Source organism: Montipora capricornis, chromosome 7 (genome assembly GCF_036669925.1).
Source record: "Montipora capricornis isolate CH-2021 chromosome 7, ASM3666992v2, whole genome shotgun sequence".
In the NCBI taxonomy this organism is placed as follows: domain Eukaryota; kingdom Metazoa; phylum Cnidaria; class Anthozoa; order Scleractinia; family Acroporidae; genus Montipora; species Montipora capricornis.
The window spans coordinates 39081818-39096817 of record NC_090889.1 but is presented as its reverse complement, the minus strand read 5'-3'; the positions used below and the strand labels follow the sequence as shown (position 1 = coordinate 39096817).

The 15000-nt window shown below is 38.1% G+C and overlaps 1 protein-coding gene across 1 annotated transcript in view; it reads left to right on the top strand.

Annotated features, from left to right (window-relative positions):
* Nucleotides 1-1283: 1283 nt before the first annotated feature.
* LOC138057158 (cyclin-dependent kinase 20-like) overlaps nt 1284-15000 on the top strand; it is an 18166-nt gene continuing 4449 nt past the window's right edge. The window contains 9 exon segments of the mRNA XM_068903221.1: nt 1284-1572; nt 3580-3653; nt 4468-4507; nt 4932-5045; nt 5201-5275; nt 11153-11274; nt 13545-13607; nt 14089-14105; nt 14108-14139. Coding sequence (XP_068759322.1) covers nt 1489-1572; nt 3580-3653; nt 4468-4507; nt 4932-5045; nt 5201-5275; nt 11153-11274; nt 13545-13607; nt 14089-14105; nt 14108-14139 — 621 coding nt within the window. The 5' untranslated portion in view covers nt 1284-1488.

Sequence of the window (15000 nt, the reverse complement as noted above, 5' to 3'; positions counted from 1 at the left end):
TCACTGAACTCGTAAATACCAAATTTACATAAGTCGCAAGGTCACTGTGGTATCATGCAATGCATGCCCATTGTCGACGCCGTGTTGTGTTTATCCGAGTAAATGTAACCAGTAATCGCAGTGTGTTTGGTTAAGTGAAGTGTAGTCACTTAGATTTGTTTGATAGCTGTGCAACTGCTTACTGTCAGTGGCTTTTGTCCAAGACCCTATCCCGGGGGGTCCCCCCCCGGGACCCTATCACTGTCCACTCGGGAGTTGAACGTGAATGTTTTGTGTTACACGTGAACTCTTATCAATAAGTTCGCAAAACAATAGTGTCAATAGTGCAGGCAAATCGACTTTACTAGTGTAGGCGAATCCACTTTAAGTGTGTAGGGGAATCGACTTCAGTGTAGCCGAATCGACCTGTAGGCGAAACGACTTGCAGGCGAAACGACCGGTTTCCGACGCCGTGATACCCACATCAACGAGCGGAAACAGTCTTGAAAAATGGCAACCGAGTGCCGTGTGATAATATGAGAAGAACGGAGATATAATCAGCTATTAGGCCAGGAGTCAAACCTCTGCGGGGTCCAGTGACCGCGCCGGCTTCGAACTTACGAGAACACCGAGGCCGCCAAATCAGTATCCCTTTTGTTCGATGGCAATGGCGATGAAAACGAAACTTGGTAAGGAGGCAGCGAAAATTTTGTTTATAGAGTTCGAAGATGGAAGAAATAAATACGATGTAAAAGGTTTAAACGACTGCCTCAGAAATTCTGGTGTCACCATCGGTTTCTACTGATTCGCCTTTGTTCATCATCGGCAGTAAGACACATCTAAACAACTCAACCAACAGCTTTCGAAGGAACACAGAGCAACAAGACAACCAATGGACCCAGAAAACATGGACATTACAACTAAGACACCACGAACAACGTGAAAACACAGTGAATAATGAAACAATATGGGCGAAGTTAACGACGGAATAAACGAAAGCAACACAACACACGAACAGACCTCCGAAGAACGTGAGCATTTCTCAGCTTGAAAACTTAAGTAACACCTGGAGTTGATACTTTTGGTAAGCTTGACTCCATTCAGAAGGTTCTTGTCTTCACAATGCTGCAAACGCTCAACGTTTGGCCATTTTGACACAGACACAAGACACATAAAACACACACCACAAAGGCACTGGATTTGGATTATAACTGGAATCAAACTGCGCATATTGCGCATAGTACTTGTGGATACCGCTGGGCACATGGACTGTGTTGCCAAACTCGTCCCAGTTTCTTGTCACTCCTCCAATATGGCGACACAACCATTTGAGTCAGTCACCGCGATTGTTTATCAAAGACTTCTCGCCGACTCAGACCGCTAAGGATGTGAAGAAAATGGAAAAATGAAATCTTCGTTAACTATGAAAGGATATTTACGCTAACAGATCGTTAATTCACGATCGATCTCAATCAACTAATTTGTGGTAAACGTTTTTATACCGTTGTCATGGAACACTGTGGGCAATACACAATTCTTGGAAATATCGGGGAAGGAGCGCATGGGATCGTTTTCAAAGCGAAGCACATTGAGGTTGTTAGATTTATTGTCTTAAAGCAGAGTTTCTACTTCCTGAGTTCCTAGTGTTTTGAATTCATTTGCAGCAGAAATTCTTGTTGTTATTATTATTATTATTATTATTATTATTATTATTATTATTATTATTATTATTAGAGCAAGTTTCAATTGAGTGTCGTAAAACCAAAACCAAAGTAATTACTTTGGCCAATCAAAAAGGACTGAGACAATCTGGCAAACCAATCAAAACTCGAAGTAATTACACGTAGCCGAAACAAAGGGCGGGAAAATGTGCACGCGTGAGCCACGATTGGTTGTGGTTTCACTTCTGATTGGTTGAAAAAATGGCGCGAGAACTTTGAACCAATCACTGAGTGAAGTAATCATAAACCAAAGTAATTATCTAATTACTTTCGACACTCAATTGAAAACCGCTCTATTATTATTATTATTATTATTATTATTATTTACTGTTGTTATCATCGTCAGTATTGTTATTATATTTAGGACCATTATTATTTTATTTGTGCTAATATTACTTCAAGTGATGAGATTCATGAACTGTGAGTTTTTCTCTGGAAAATTGTACTGGCTGCTTTAATTTTTTTAGTTTTCTGAATTGTTCAGTAAGGTCCTCTGGATCATCACACATCTATGAGCTTTTCTCTGGGATCATTAATTGAAGAAAAGGTCTTATTTTCAACTTGCCCATTGTGTCCTGAATTTTATAAAAAAAATTGAGGATTTGGGAGAGCCACTGGATAAGGTGTTGAAGTAAGAGACTCTTGAATAGATTCATGGGGATTGGATTAGGTGGGCATTGCCAAATATGAGCTTACGTCTGGAACATTTGAAAATTTATGGGCAATGTCATGGTGGTTTCACAGTGTTTTTTTTTTTTTTTAAGTGGATGGAAATACATGTAAGTACAATAGAGAAGAACTGAATAATAATTTCACATCTGTTAAACTTTTGGCAACCCAAGGAGAAGGATACTAAACTTGAATGAAGTTCAGGGTGATACATGTGTATTCCATTATAAATTTATGGCGTTTTGATTGTCCACCCACGGTGTTGATATTTTTAAAAGGTCAATTACACGTAACTAGCCTTCTTCATTTCGATTCTCTTTAATTACCCTTGCCATCTTTAGAGGTTAGGGTTAGGGTTAGGGTTCTAAGGGTTATCCTTTAGTGTGCTTAGATAAAGCTTTTTTTTTTTTGGTCTCCATTGATGATTCCATGTACAAAACCATTTTGAAATCATCAGAGTGGGTTACCAGTCTTCGCCTCAGTGACGATTCCCACGCCCAGAAGTTGAATAGCCTGATGTCTGGCTGCGTTCAGTGTAGTAACTGTTGTGGTCTGCGATTCTCAACGAGGCTTTTCCATATCATACAGTACGTAGACCAGAGGACCAAGACCTCTTCACCCTAAAACCTACATGTATATAGTCGCAAACAGACTGTGTGTGGCTTTTTAACCTCCTACAGTGTTAATAAAAACAAATTGCGATTTTGAGACGGCAATACCACATTATATTGACGGCTAGTTGGGAGAAAATATATTATTCCGTATTGGGCGGAGTCGCGAAGCGACTGAGCCCAATACGGAATATAGTTTCTCCCAACGGCGTGAATATAATGTGGTAAATATTGCCGTCTCAAAATTGCAATTTGTTTTGTATCGCGATCCATCATTTATAAGGACAAATAAAACTGTAAACTAATCAACCTGTGCCTGATCGAAATTTCAATTCTTTCTACCTGCAAAACGTATTTGTTTGCGTACGTCAGCAACCCAATTCAGTGCAACAACGTCAATTTCAACATTAGAACCAATTACAGGCCGCAAAAATGAGACGGCAATACCACGAAATATTAATGGCTCACGCATAGGCAAAACTATAAGAAGATCGCGATACCAACAAAGATAGTGAAACAGAGCCTACAATTGCCAGTAATAATAAGAATACATGTATTGTGACTACAAGGCTGTACTCCTTGCTTGTTTATTTTTACAGAGTGGAGAAATTGTTGCTTTGAAGAAGGTTCCTCTGAGAAAACTGGAAGATGGGATTCCTAACACAGCATTAAGGTGTCTTAAATTAACAACAACAATAATTATTTCATATTAAATTTTTGATCAAAACAGTCAAGAACAGTCAACTTCTTACTAACCGAGTGCGAGGCCGTACTGGGGAATATTGGCCCGAGGTTGTGGCAGTAGGCAAAAACGACTGAGGGCCAATATTCCCCAGTACGGTTTGAGCTAGCTCGGTTAGTAAGTAGTTTATTATATGGTTTTTTAATTACCTTTTGCTTAGGGAGAATAATGCCCTACAATTCAGTCACAATTAGCCAATCAGAGCACGCGTTATATCGGCTACAAACACAAGCCATATAATAATAAAAAAATAACATTACAGTAGGTAACTTGAGTCAATTTTACAACCCAAGTGGTGAAATGTACCTTCAATGTGACTGTGCATTAATTGGAAGTGGCCAGAGTCCATGTTCTTAGTGCTGACCAAAAGAAATGCGGACTCTGGGGATGAGATTGTTCAAAGCCATTCTCTCGCCACTTTTTTCTGTTAGTCTGGTTGACTCAGTGGTTCTCACCCTATTACAGAAGCCTGTACATTTATAAAGCTGACAAAAATAATTGCCAGTTCTTTGCTGTACATTGCATTCCACAATATTAAAGTACTGTATACAATACAATACAATACAATACAATACAATACAACATTCTTTATTTAACGAAGGCAACGTAATTAACCCAATGAGTTATCTAACTTACGGCCTTCACAACTTACGGCCTTTATGCAACTGTATGTTGCATAAATAGGAAAGGTGAGGGCACGTGTAGTAATTTTATTGACTGGTTTTCATCTTTTTATCCAAACTAGAGAAATAAAGGCATTGCAGGAAATAGAAGATAATCAAAATGTATGTTTGAAAAATCATCACATGTCGCTACTATTATTTTTGTTTGTGACATTGTTTTACAGTAATTAAAGGCTGTTCGAAGGACCTTCTACATGTGGTTGACATTGAGTTTTGTTCTTCCTTATTAACCCAATGACACCTCATTAACCTCTTAGGACGCCCTCAGGTGGCGAGTAAAATCATGTGGCATTAGAAAGAGTATTTGTTAAGTCTCTCTCCCAGGGGTCAATGGGTTATTATGGAAGAGATTTTTAAGGAAGTTAGTATGAATATTGCAAAGTATAATAGTCTTATGCTATTTGTAAGAACTGCATTGAATAAAAATTGTTGTAATAAAGACTTTTTGAAGTTGGCTTAAATTTGTATGACTAATGTACACCTCGACAGACAAACAACTCACCCTTTGTTGTTCCCTTGCTGTTAGGTTGTGAAGTTGATAGACGTCTTTCCATATGGTACTGGGTTTGTGTTAGTGTTTGAGTACATGCTTTCTGATCTGTCTGAAGTTCTGCGCAATTCAGCCAGACCCTTGACGGAGGTAAGTGAAGTCACTGGCATAACAGTTGTCTCGTAAATGGATAAAATTATTTGCAATTGTCTCGGGCCAAATCACATCATTAAATCTATGCAGTTGTGCATTGAAAGTTTTGATGTTACAGTAAGTATTAAAGTGACGCCTTTTTTTTTCTTTAGGCCCAGATAAAAAGCTACATGCTGATGTTGTTAAAAGGTGTTGCTTTTTGTCATGAAAACTCAATAATGCACAGGGTATGTACAAGTAAAGCTACATGTACAATGTATTTATTGCACTCAGGGGATTCCCCAATTTGACAGGTAAAATATTAATAATGATTTGTCTGGTGTCCTGTTAAGTAAAAATAGTGTCTGGTGCCAGACAGTAAAATCTACTTTGTACAAGTGGCCTTTTTGGGAGGGAGAGGGTTATAGGGACATTATATGTATAAAGTCTTCAATCCAGTGTTGTTGTTAGTGAAGTGTCAACATTGACACTTGATGGGTTGGATGTTCGCAAAGGGTGATGGATTTGAATTAAGGGCCATTGCAGACAAAATGAGTTACCGTAAACTTCCAGGTATAAGCCGCACTTTTTTTCACAAAATTGAAGCCATAAATCAAGGGTGCGGCTTATCCATGGATACATCTGTGTTTGGAGTTTTAAAAAACCTAATTAATATTCATACAACTTCTTAAGATCTCAGTAAAGAAACAGAAAAGAAACTGAGAGCATGTTGCTGTTGTTCAGTGACTTTTTAATGAGTGGTGGCTCCCAAAGGAGCCGTTTGAGTGTTTATCCGGGAATCTTGCTCTCCAAGAGTTCTTTCAGGCGATTAATTTTCCCTTTACTTGAACAAGTAAACACCAACCTACAAGGAATCTCCATTCCTCTCCACAGCTGTTTGCAGTGACGCCTTCGGCCAGTCACTTCCACGCATATCTTTCCGCCACGTGCGATAAAATACCACAAAATTCATTGAGTACTCGTGAGGTAAATGGCCGACTGTTTCGTTGTCCTTGACCACCTTCTCAGCAAATTTGTAGACTGCATTATCAAGCTCCTACATGTATTTTGCATGACTTTTTTCGCCTATTGCGGGTACATCTTTGTAGACGTGGTCATGATACCCAGGCCCTGGCCCAGACTCCTCCCCACCTTTAAAGCTTGGCTACTAAGCACTCGTTCGGTTTGTTTCAATATCGAAGGAATTTCAACTTTATGGTGAAACCTTGATTGTTTGTCCTTGTTGGTTTATAGCAATAGAACTTTACTGGAACTTCAAACTTTATTGTATTACATTTTTTTCCAAAATCTGCGCTTCTAAATTCGGGGTGCGGCTTATCTACGGATGCGGCTTATACATGGACGTTTACGGTAGTTTCCAGGTAGCAATTTGAGCTTGGAGCATCAACTTACAATTTCTTTGATACACGTCACGCCAGCCATGTTGGTGGAAAGAACAATAAAGAGAAAAAGTCATTTAATAATTTGATTCTATTATTATGAAAAACTTGAACTACACTTTTTTATTGTTTGGCACAAACATGGCCGTCTTATCATTGTGAGTGCAATCAAAGAATAGCCGGTGCTTCATACTGTACCTTAGCTGGTAAAGCATTGCACAGGCACTGCAGAGGTCATGACTTCAAATCTGTTCAAGCCACCTGAAATTTTCAGAAACGGACTCTCAGTGTCGAATGGCATGCATAGCGTGCCTCAACTCAGGTTTCATGGACCATGAAACCTCCATTGACCATCCCTGGTGAAAATCTTTGAAGGATCTTTGAAGATCCTTAAAGACTCCTCAAAGATCTTTTTGAGGATCTTTCTAAGGATCTTTTCTCAAATCCTCAAGGATCCTACCTAGGATCCTTAAAGATCCTTAAAGATCTTAGCCTTTCTTGCCAAGATCCTCAAAGATCCTTGCCAAGATCTTCAAGGATCCTTGAGGATCTTCGAAGATCCTGTCCAAGATCCTTGAGGATCTTCGAAGATCCTGTCCAAGATCCTGTGCAAGATCCTCAAGGATTTTTAAAGATCCTGACCAAGATCTTTGAAGATCATCAAAGATCCTTGAGGATGTTGAAGGAACCAACCAAAGATCCTTGGGGATCTTCAAAAACCATATCCAAGATCCTTAAGGATCTTCAAAGATCTGGTGCAAGATCCTTGAGGATCTTCAAAAACCCTTGCCAAGATCATTTGCAAGATCCTTGAGGATGTTTATGTTTAAATATCAGTTAGGACTTTACAGGAACTTAGCCAAGATTATTAATTTTATTGTCCACCTTCTCACCCTGAATTGCACTTATTGGACTGCAGTTTGATGTACAAATTCTTTTATTTAACCTGGAAAAAGGAGCTTTCTTTCTGTAAAAGAGAAACTTCAATACATAAAATGCTTCATTTGTCTGTAAACTATTTATGTTATAATGCTAAGTATGATTGAAGTAAAATAACAATGATGAATCATGGGAAATCAATATCCGACTTTATTTGCTAGCATTCTTTATTGAACTGAATGAAAAACAGCCACACACTACGATTCTCACTTGAGTAAGATGCAAGTGAAGTTTGGTAACGCTTATCACCCTGGCTTGTTATCCAAAATTGGCACTAACTCCTGGGTCAAAGGGATGGGAAGAACACAATAAAAATCTAACAAACCTGAACAAATGATGCACTGACTATTGTTTTTCACAGACTTGATGTGGATCAAGTTGCCTTTGACAACATTGTTGTTTTAACATTGAAACTCTGTGACAACTTTGCTCACATCTTATTCAACTGACAATCATAGTAGCTTTTGGAGTTATTTGGTCACATGCATGGTTATCCATTAATTAAAAGTCTAGCTGCATACAGTAAACCAATTTCTCAAAATTACCTATAATATGACTTGAATGTATATTAATAATCATAGAAACAATAGAGATAAAATATAGATACTCATAGTTTTTATCAAGTACTCATTACATGTAATATCGAAGATATGGCTGGGAATATTTAAAATATTTTCACAAACAGCCATTTTTATTGAGAAAATGTTTCTTAAAAATAAGACAAAAACCTTAAATTGTAGCCTAGAAAAACAGCGAAAGAGAAACATTACAAGTACAAGTACATGTACTACAACAATAACGTTTGATTTTACTTAACACATTTGTATTTATTTCATTTTATCTATCTTTTTATTACTAATTTTTTTCTCCACTCAGTATTTGGTGCTATTGTCGGCTGAGGCTGCTTTTTGAGAACTTTTTCTGAATATTTTGCAGTTACGCATCCTGAAAGAAAAACAAAGCCATAAGGGCAAATTACTCATATTGATTATCATGAATTCCACATGTACTCGCAAGTCATGCCGTGGAAGTAGAAATAAATGTGCGTCACCTAACCTTTAATTTGAAAATTGCTATGAACCTCAGACACGTAGCATTTACAGAGAATCGAAGGGATCCTTTGCCAATCATATAATTTGCAACAACCACTCTTTTGATGTAAACCTTATTACTAGTAAGTAATCTCGTTAAAGGTTCAACTATTTTTTACAGAATTAGAGCAAGTAAGCCGAATTATAATCCTTGCCTCTACATGTCAAATTATTTTGGGACTTGAAGTTTGAAAAGTTCGAATTTCGGCTAACTCAATGTTGTACGCAACTAAAATCTTTTCGAAATAAAACGTTTTGTTCCAGTATTACCATATCATTTTAAATGTGAATGCTTCATTGCCATGCAAATTAAACACACAAAGAATCTTAACCCCGAGAGATTTGAATTGGTTGAGTTAGCCGATTTAGTCTATCGTCATTTTTAAGGACAATAAGTCATCAACTCAAATATTATCTGCTTATAATTAGCGCATAACTTTGTACTTGGATTGATCTATTCATTTCATCGTTTTGAATCAGTATTTAAAGGGCAAAACAATCATGAATCATAAGATTTATGCTCGTTGATTCAAACTTAGAATAAAACAACCCAACTGCAAGGCCAAAGCCATCGTTGGTGACTGCTGACCAAAAGGGAAATGGCTCACTAGTTTCCAGTCTTATCTCTCGCGTTTTATCCAAGATGGCGGAGGATTACAACCCTCCGATTCATCGGACTGTACTTTAAAGAAAAAGTGAGCAAAAATCATAGCAGACTCATCGAATTAACCCTTAAAGGAATGTGAAAAGATACTGATCGAGCCGATTCGTCACTAGAGTCTCTAGATGTGGCCCTGAATTCTGTATTTTAGCCCTGGTATTTTTTTAAAGGATTACGTGCTGACACGAATTCTTTGATATTTCGAGAATATATTGTTTCATATTGCTTCTGGCCCGGCCTGCAGCTATTACGAGTTCATCAAACAAGGTAATCTGTTACTGATATTTCCGACAATCAATGGATTACATCAGAATAAACGTTTTCTTTTTAATTGATTCGTGTACAGCGTGATTATTTTTATGTTCAAAGTTTGGTTCCTTAACGATGCTTGATGGTACATGTGCGTAATTACCTCATAGGATCTTTAGGGATTTTATACACTTCACTCCTAAAAAGGTCCTTATAAGATCCTTATCCTTGAAGGATCAAGATCACTCTTTTAGATCCTTGAAAGATCCTCATAGGATCTTTCAAGGATCCTAACGGAGATCCTTTCAAGATCACTTTAAGGTTCCTTTTAAGATCCGTGAAGGATCCTCAAAGGATCCTTCAAGGATCCTAATAAAGTTCCTTTCAAGATTACTATAAGGATCCTTTTAAGATCCTTGAAGGATCCTCATAGGATCTTTCAAGGATCGTAACAAAGATCCTTTCAAGATCACTTTAAGGATCCTTTTAAGATCCTTGAAGGATCCTCATAGGATCTTTAAGGATCCTGATAAAGATCTTTTCAAGATACCTCTGAAGATTCTTTTAGGATCCTTAAAGGATCCTCATACAATCCTTGAGGATCTTTCGAGGATCCTTTTAAGGTTTCTTTCAAGATCACTATAAGGATCCTTCAAAGATCCTCAAAAGATCCTAGTATGATCTTTAAGGATCCTGTCAAAGATTTTATTAAGATCCTTTCAAGGATCCTTGTAGGATCCTTGTAAGATCCTCAGTCACCCTTTGAGGATCTTCAAGGATCCTTTTGAGGATCTTTCCAAGATTTTGTGTGTGGATCTTGGTAAGATCTTTGCAAGATCCTGATAATTTCCTCAAGGATCTTGATGAAGTATCCCAAGAGTCCTCAATGTTAGAAAATCTTTGAAGATCCTTTAAAGATCCTTCAAGGATCCTGTGAAGATCTTCATCTTTAAAGATCTTTGTCAGGTCTTTGAAGATCTTTGAAGATCTTTGAAGATCTTTAAAGATCCTTTAAGGATTTTCACCAGGGATTGACCATTGACCATTGACCATTGACCAACCCTGTACATGTATAATTTTGTGTCTATCTCGTATTTAATCCATCGCAGTTGGAGGAATCTGTTCAAATTTAATGCTGGATCAGTATTATTTTAATGGTCTCATTATTCCTTTTGCCTTGAATGTGTATATTAATTTTTTTTGCTAATTGGTATTTTTGGTCATTTACTCATTATTGAACAAAGAATCAAAGGCAATAAAATAATATGTACTTTTTCAATGTCTGTTTATGGTACTGTATATTTGAATCGCTACCGTGCTGCAGGTAGTGCAGATTAGTGTTAGAGCTGCGCTTTTCTTTATTTATTGGAAATATACAATGTACATTTCTATTCTTCAAGCCAACTTCTCTTCTTTTCGCTTGTGGGAAAGGACACAAATTGTTGCTTATTTTCTCCTGAGTGGCTCCATCAGGCAGAATAAAAAGATAAAAAATGCACACAAAGAATGCCGACTTCGACAGAGAGTCTTTAAATTTTGCAGATAGAGTGAGGATCACTTCCCCCTTAATCATCCATAACCATCACTCCAAATATTATACACATATTTTGTTTCATTCATTTAGTCATTTCACACACGAACCCAACAAATTGTCATGCTCAGCTCTTAACTGAGTGGACCACGTCTCCTTTTCAAGATAACGAAGCATGGTACAAAATTGCTCCGTAGCTTTGTGTGGATATGCTTGCAATGTTATAATCTCTAGTAAACATTTGCTTCTCGTAGGATTTGAAGCCAGCAAATTTGCTGATCAGTTCTACAGGACATTTGAAGATAGCTGACTTTGGTCTTGCAAGAGTATTCCGCAATGAAGGAAACAGACAGTATAGCCACCAGGTTGCAACAAGGTAAAGCCTAAGTTACACTTTTTCTATAATAATAACAATAACAATAACATTGTGTTATTTTAATGACATAAATAATGTCAATTAGAAAATTATAGCAGCGCCCAAGTTCTTTGACATTTTCCGAACAAGTTCATTGAATGTACATACATGTATGTGAAAAGAGCAATCAAATCATCAGAACAACTAGTCAAAACGTTGGGTTTTGATGAAAGCAGAATACAGAAGTGTTACAAATATGTGAGCCGGCGAGGAGGTATGAACAAAAACATGCACACCTTTGTCTGATGATTGTGGGAGTTGACATGCGAGCCACGCAGTTATATTGAAAGGTAACCACATTTTTAAAAAATGGTTTCTTAGACTTAAATACTGTTTATCGGCACTATTTGAAGTGGGTGCTGAGACTTAAATTTAATGCGGGTCAACATGCCTCACTGCCCCCCCCGGCTTGCTTGTGGATTGTGCCTCCCAGGAAAAACTTCTCCTAGCTGCGCAGAAAACCCAGAAACTCAATGCTGCTAGTAGTGCCTTCTAAGTGAGTCAAACCGTCCATTCAACTGACTTGGATGGGACTGCTAGCAAACTAGTACATACTTCATGACCACGAGTCCTTGAATCGAACACAGGACTCACTGATGGAAGGAGAGTGCACTAAAGACTGTTCCAACTCACAGTAGAGCTCAAGCACAACTTATTTTATCTGTCAGGAGAATTATCCGTGAATTATTTCCCCACTATTGAGTTGATTTGGTCTTAAGCATTTATTTTTGTGATTTTTGAGTGTGGATTACTCTATAAAGAGTGCACTGGACACTTTTTGCAAGAAATCCCTGGTGCAAACCTCAACTTCATCCCCAGGGTCTCTCTTCTCTCCCACTCCAAGGGAAGGAAAGAAGAGAGACCCTGGGAACAAGGTTGTACAAACCTCAGCTACACTACTAGCATTGAAGGTCTTGGAGTCATCATCGGCTGGCTGCTGCGCAGGCGACTGAATAGGTCTTTACTCTTAGAAAACTGGGTAGGAAGTTTCATCTTCGCAAGATTCATGTAATAAAAAACGCTCAAACCTTTTTGAAGGAGGACAATAAAAGTGAATCCCCAGCTCACAAATTTTGTTCGTGGGCTCTGTGAAATTGTCAAAAATGCAGGCACTGAAGTGTTGGAGATTAAGTTTCCCAGTTATATGTCCAGAAATGCATGTAATTGGGTTCACGCGTAATTTTCATAACCAACACAAAATGTCTGCTTAAGTCTAAGAATTTGCTACCATACCTACAGTATTTCTTGCAATAAGGTATGTGTTTCGCCTTAGAGTGGTTTTCATTGAGTGTCGAAAGTAATTAGCGAATTGGCCATTTCCGAGTTGCTATTTGTCTCGGTTTCGAAGTGAGTCTTGGTGCTCAACTATTAAAATGGAAATGAGTTTGATTTGCATGAAAATAAGCAGCTCATTTCCATTTGAATGGTTGAGCACCAGGACTCGCTTTGAAACTGAGGCATATAGCAACTCTTAAATGGGCTATTGCTTTGGTTTTGCATTACTTCACTCAGTGATTGGTTCACAGTTCTTGCGCCATTTTTTCAACCAGTCAGAAGTGAAACCAAAACCAATCGTGGCTTGCGCGTGCGCATTTTCCCGCGCTTTGTGTCGGCTACGTGTAATTACTTTGAGTTTTGATTGGTTTACTGGATTTTTTTTCCGTCCTTTTTCATTGGCCAAAGTAATTACTTTGGTTTTGGTTTTGCGACACTCGATTCAAACTCGCTCTACTTGAAGTACGGAGTTTTAATAGAGGACTCTTCGTGACGCTAATTATCTGTATAACTATTCGCAGACGAAAGAACTGTAATAGGGACCTTTCGATTGTAGGACGAGGATGAAACCGAGTACAAGATTTGATTGCCTGTTTTTAGCGAAAAGACTTAGCCCTTTTGCTGATCGAAAAATGCCCAAACTGCTACCCTGTTGTTGACTTGTTTTGACACGACGACATTTTTGCAAAATCTCGTACTGAAATGACGACGGTATCACGTTTTTCCCGCCAAAATGACGCTGGTTTGCGCGCTTTCACTGTTGTTCTATGAGAAAAGCTCCATTAAAGTCCTTAAATTTCTTGACATGTCTGAGTTTCCAGTGTTGATCTGCTTGGAGTGATATCTAATGTTAAATAGAATGACAGTGCACCTGTTCGTGTAGGATTTTGGGCTTTGTCTTTAGCTCTAAACATAATAATTTAATGGCCTTTTTCTCTCTTGCTATTTCTTTTAAGGTGGTACAGAGCTCCCGAACTGTTGTATGGAGCAAGGCAGTATGACGAAGGGGTTGATCTTTGGTAGGAAGCAGTTAATGTTATAAGCTCATTGTTTGCTGGGAGACCTTCCCTTAGACTAGATTTTTAAGGCCCCAAACTTCTTCATTTTGGCAGGATGATAACGATCATGTTTCTCAGACTACATGTAAATATCAAATAGATTCCATGTTTCCGTTCGTCTGTTCAGTCATAGATCAAGACGTCAAAATGTAGTAAGAATTCAAAAAGTGGCGCGAAAGCCGAGTGTGTCACGGATGTTCTTACGACATTTTGACGTCATCTGTGAACTACATGTATTACTGCTTCTAGAAACAACAGGGGATTGGTACCAAAAACAGCGGTGTTGAAACTCTGTAAAGTAGCAGTTTGTGGCTTTTAGCAAATAGCGATTGCTTCCTGTCATCGAGTTCTCCTGACACGTACATGTATCGATGAGGAGACAGCTCTTCTGAGTGCTGGACTTGCAATAGCCTTTCTCTGTGGTTTTGTTTATTCTTGACAGGGCGGTTGGCTGTATTTTTGTGAACTTCTCAACAACTCGCCTCTGTTTCCAGTAAGTGATCATTTATTTTCAAGTACCTTCCTGGTTTTGAATTTACTTGTTCCATTAAAATGTAACAAGGAACAATATGGCTCTTTCTTTCTCCCTCCTTTTTTTTTCAATTCTGGTATGCGTGCAGTACAAAAAATATGCACAACTCGTGAATCCAATTCGACTGTTATAATTTACCTGATATATGGACATAGACTTTTGAGCAAGTTTACCCTAAAACACGGAAATTTGATTTTATAATAAAAGTTGAAAAGGTCGAATTTTCACCGTGAAATAGAATAGCAATTCGACTCTTATGAACTCGTTGTCCAGATAAAATTGAACTTTCGGGTTTTTCTTTCCCATCAACGAAGCACCACATTCTTTTGAAACAAATACGACCCCTTCAAGTTAAACCTAATTCTGGTTCACACATGCTTCGCAAATGTAAATTCTAGTGCAAGATCAACGGTTACACGTAAAACATTGCCTCAGAGAAAGGGGAAATAACAGGCGCTTTCAAAATCTTTTTTTCCAAGATGGTGGATACAGCTGACGCCATTTTAGTTGCGACTTCATTGTGCTAGTGTTTTTGCTGGCAGTTGCGTTGCCCAGGTTCACATGACTTGTGTAGTATGCAAACTTGAACATTTGCGCAACATACAATGCAAGAAACTTCCTTTTGTTCTTCATCTGTGCTTTCTGTCATTTGATTCAGTTGGGTTACAGTACTTCTTCGCTTGCATCCGTGCATGTGAGTTTACGTGGAAGTCTCACGTCAAAAACCAAGTCTAATACACACACTGTAGCTTCATGTGGTATTCTTCAAGTACACGTAACGTCGAAGAGCTTATTGTCAGCAAACTCTCACAAAAGCATACT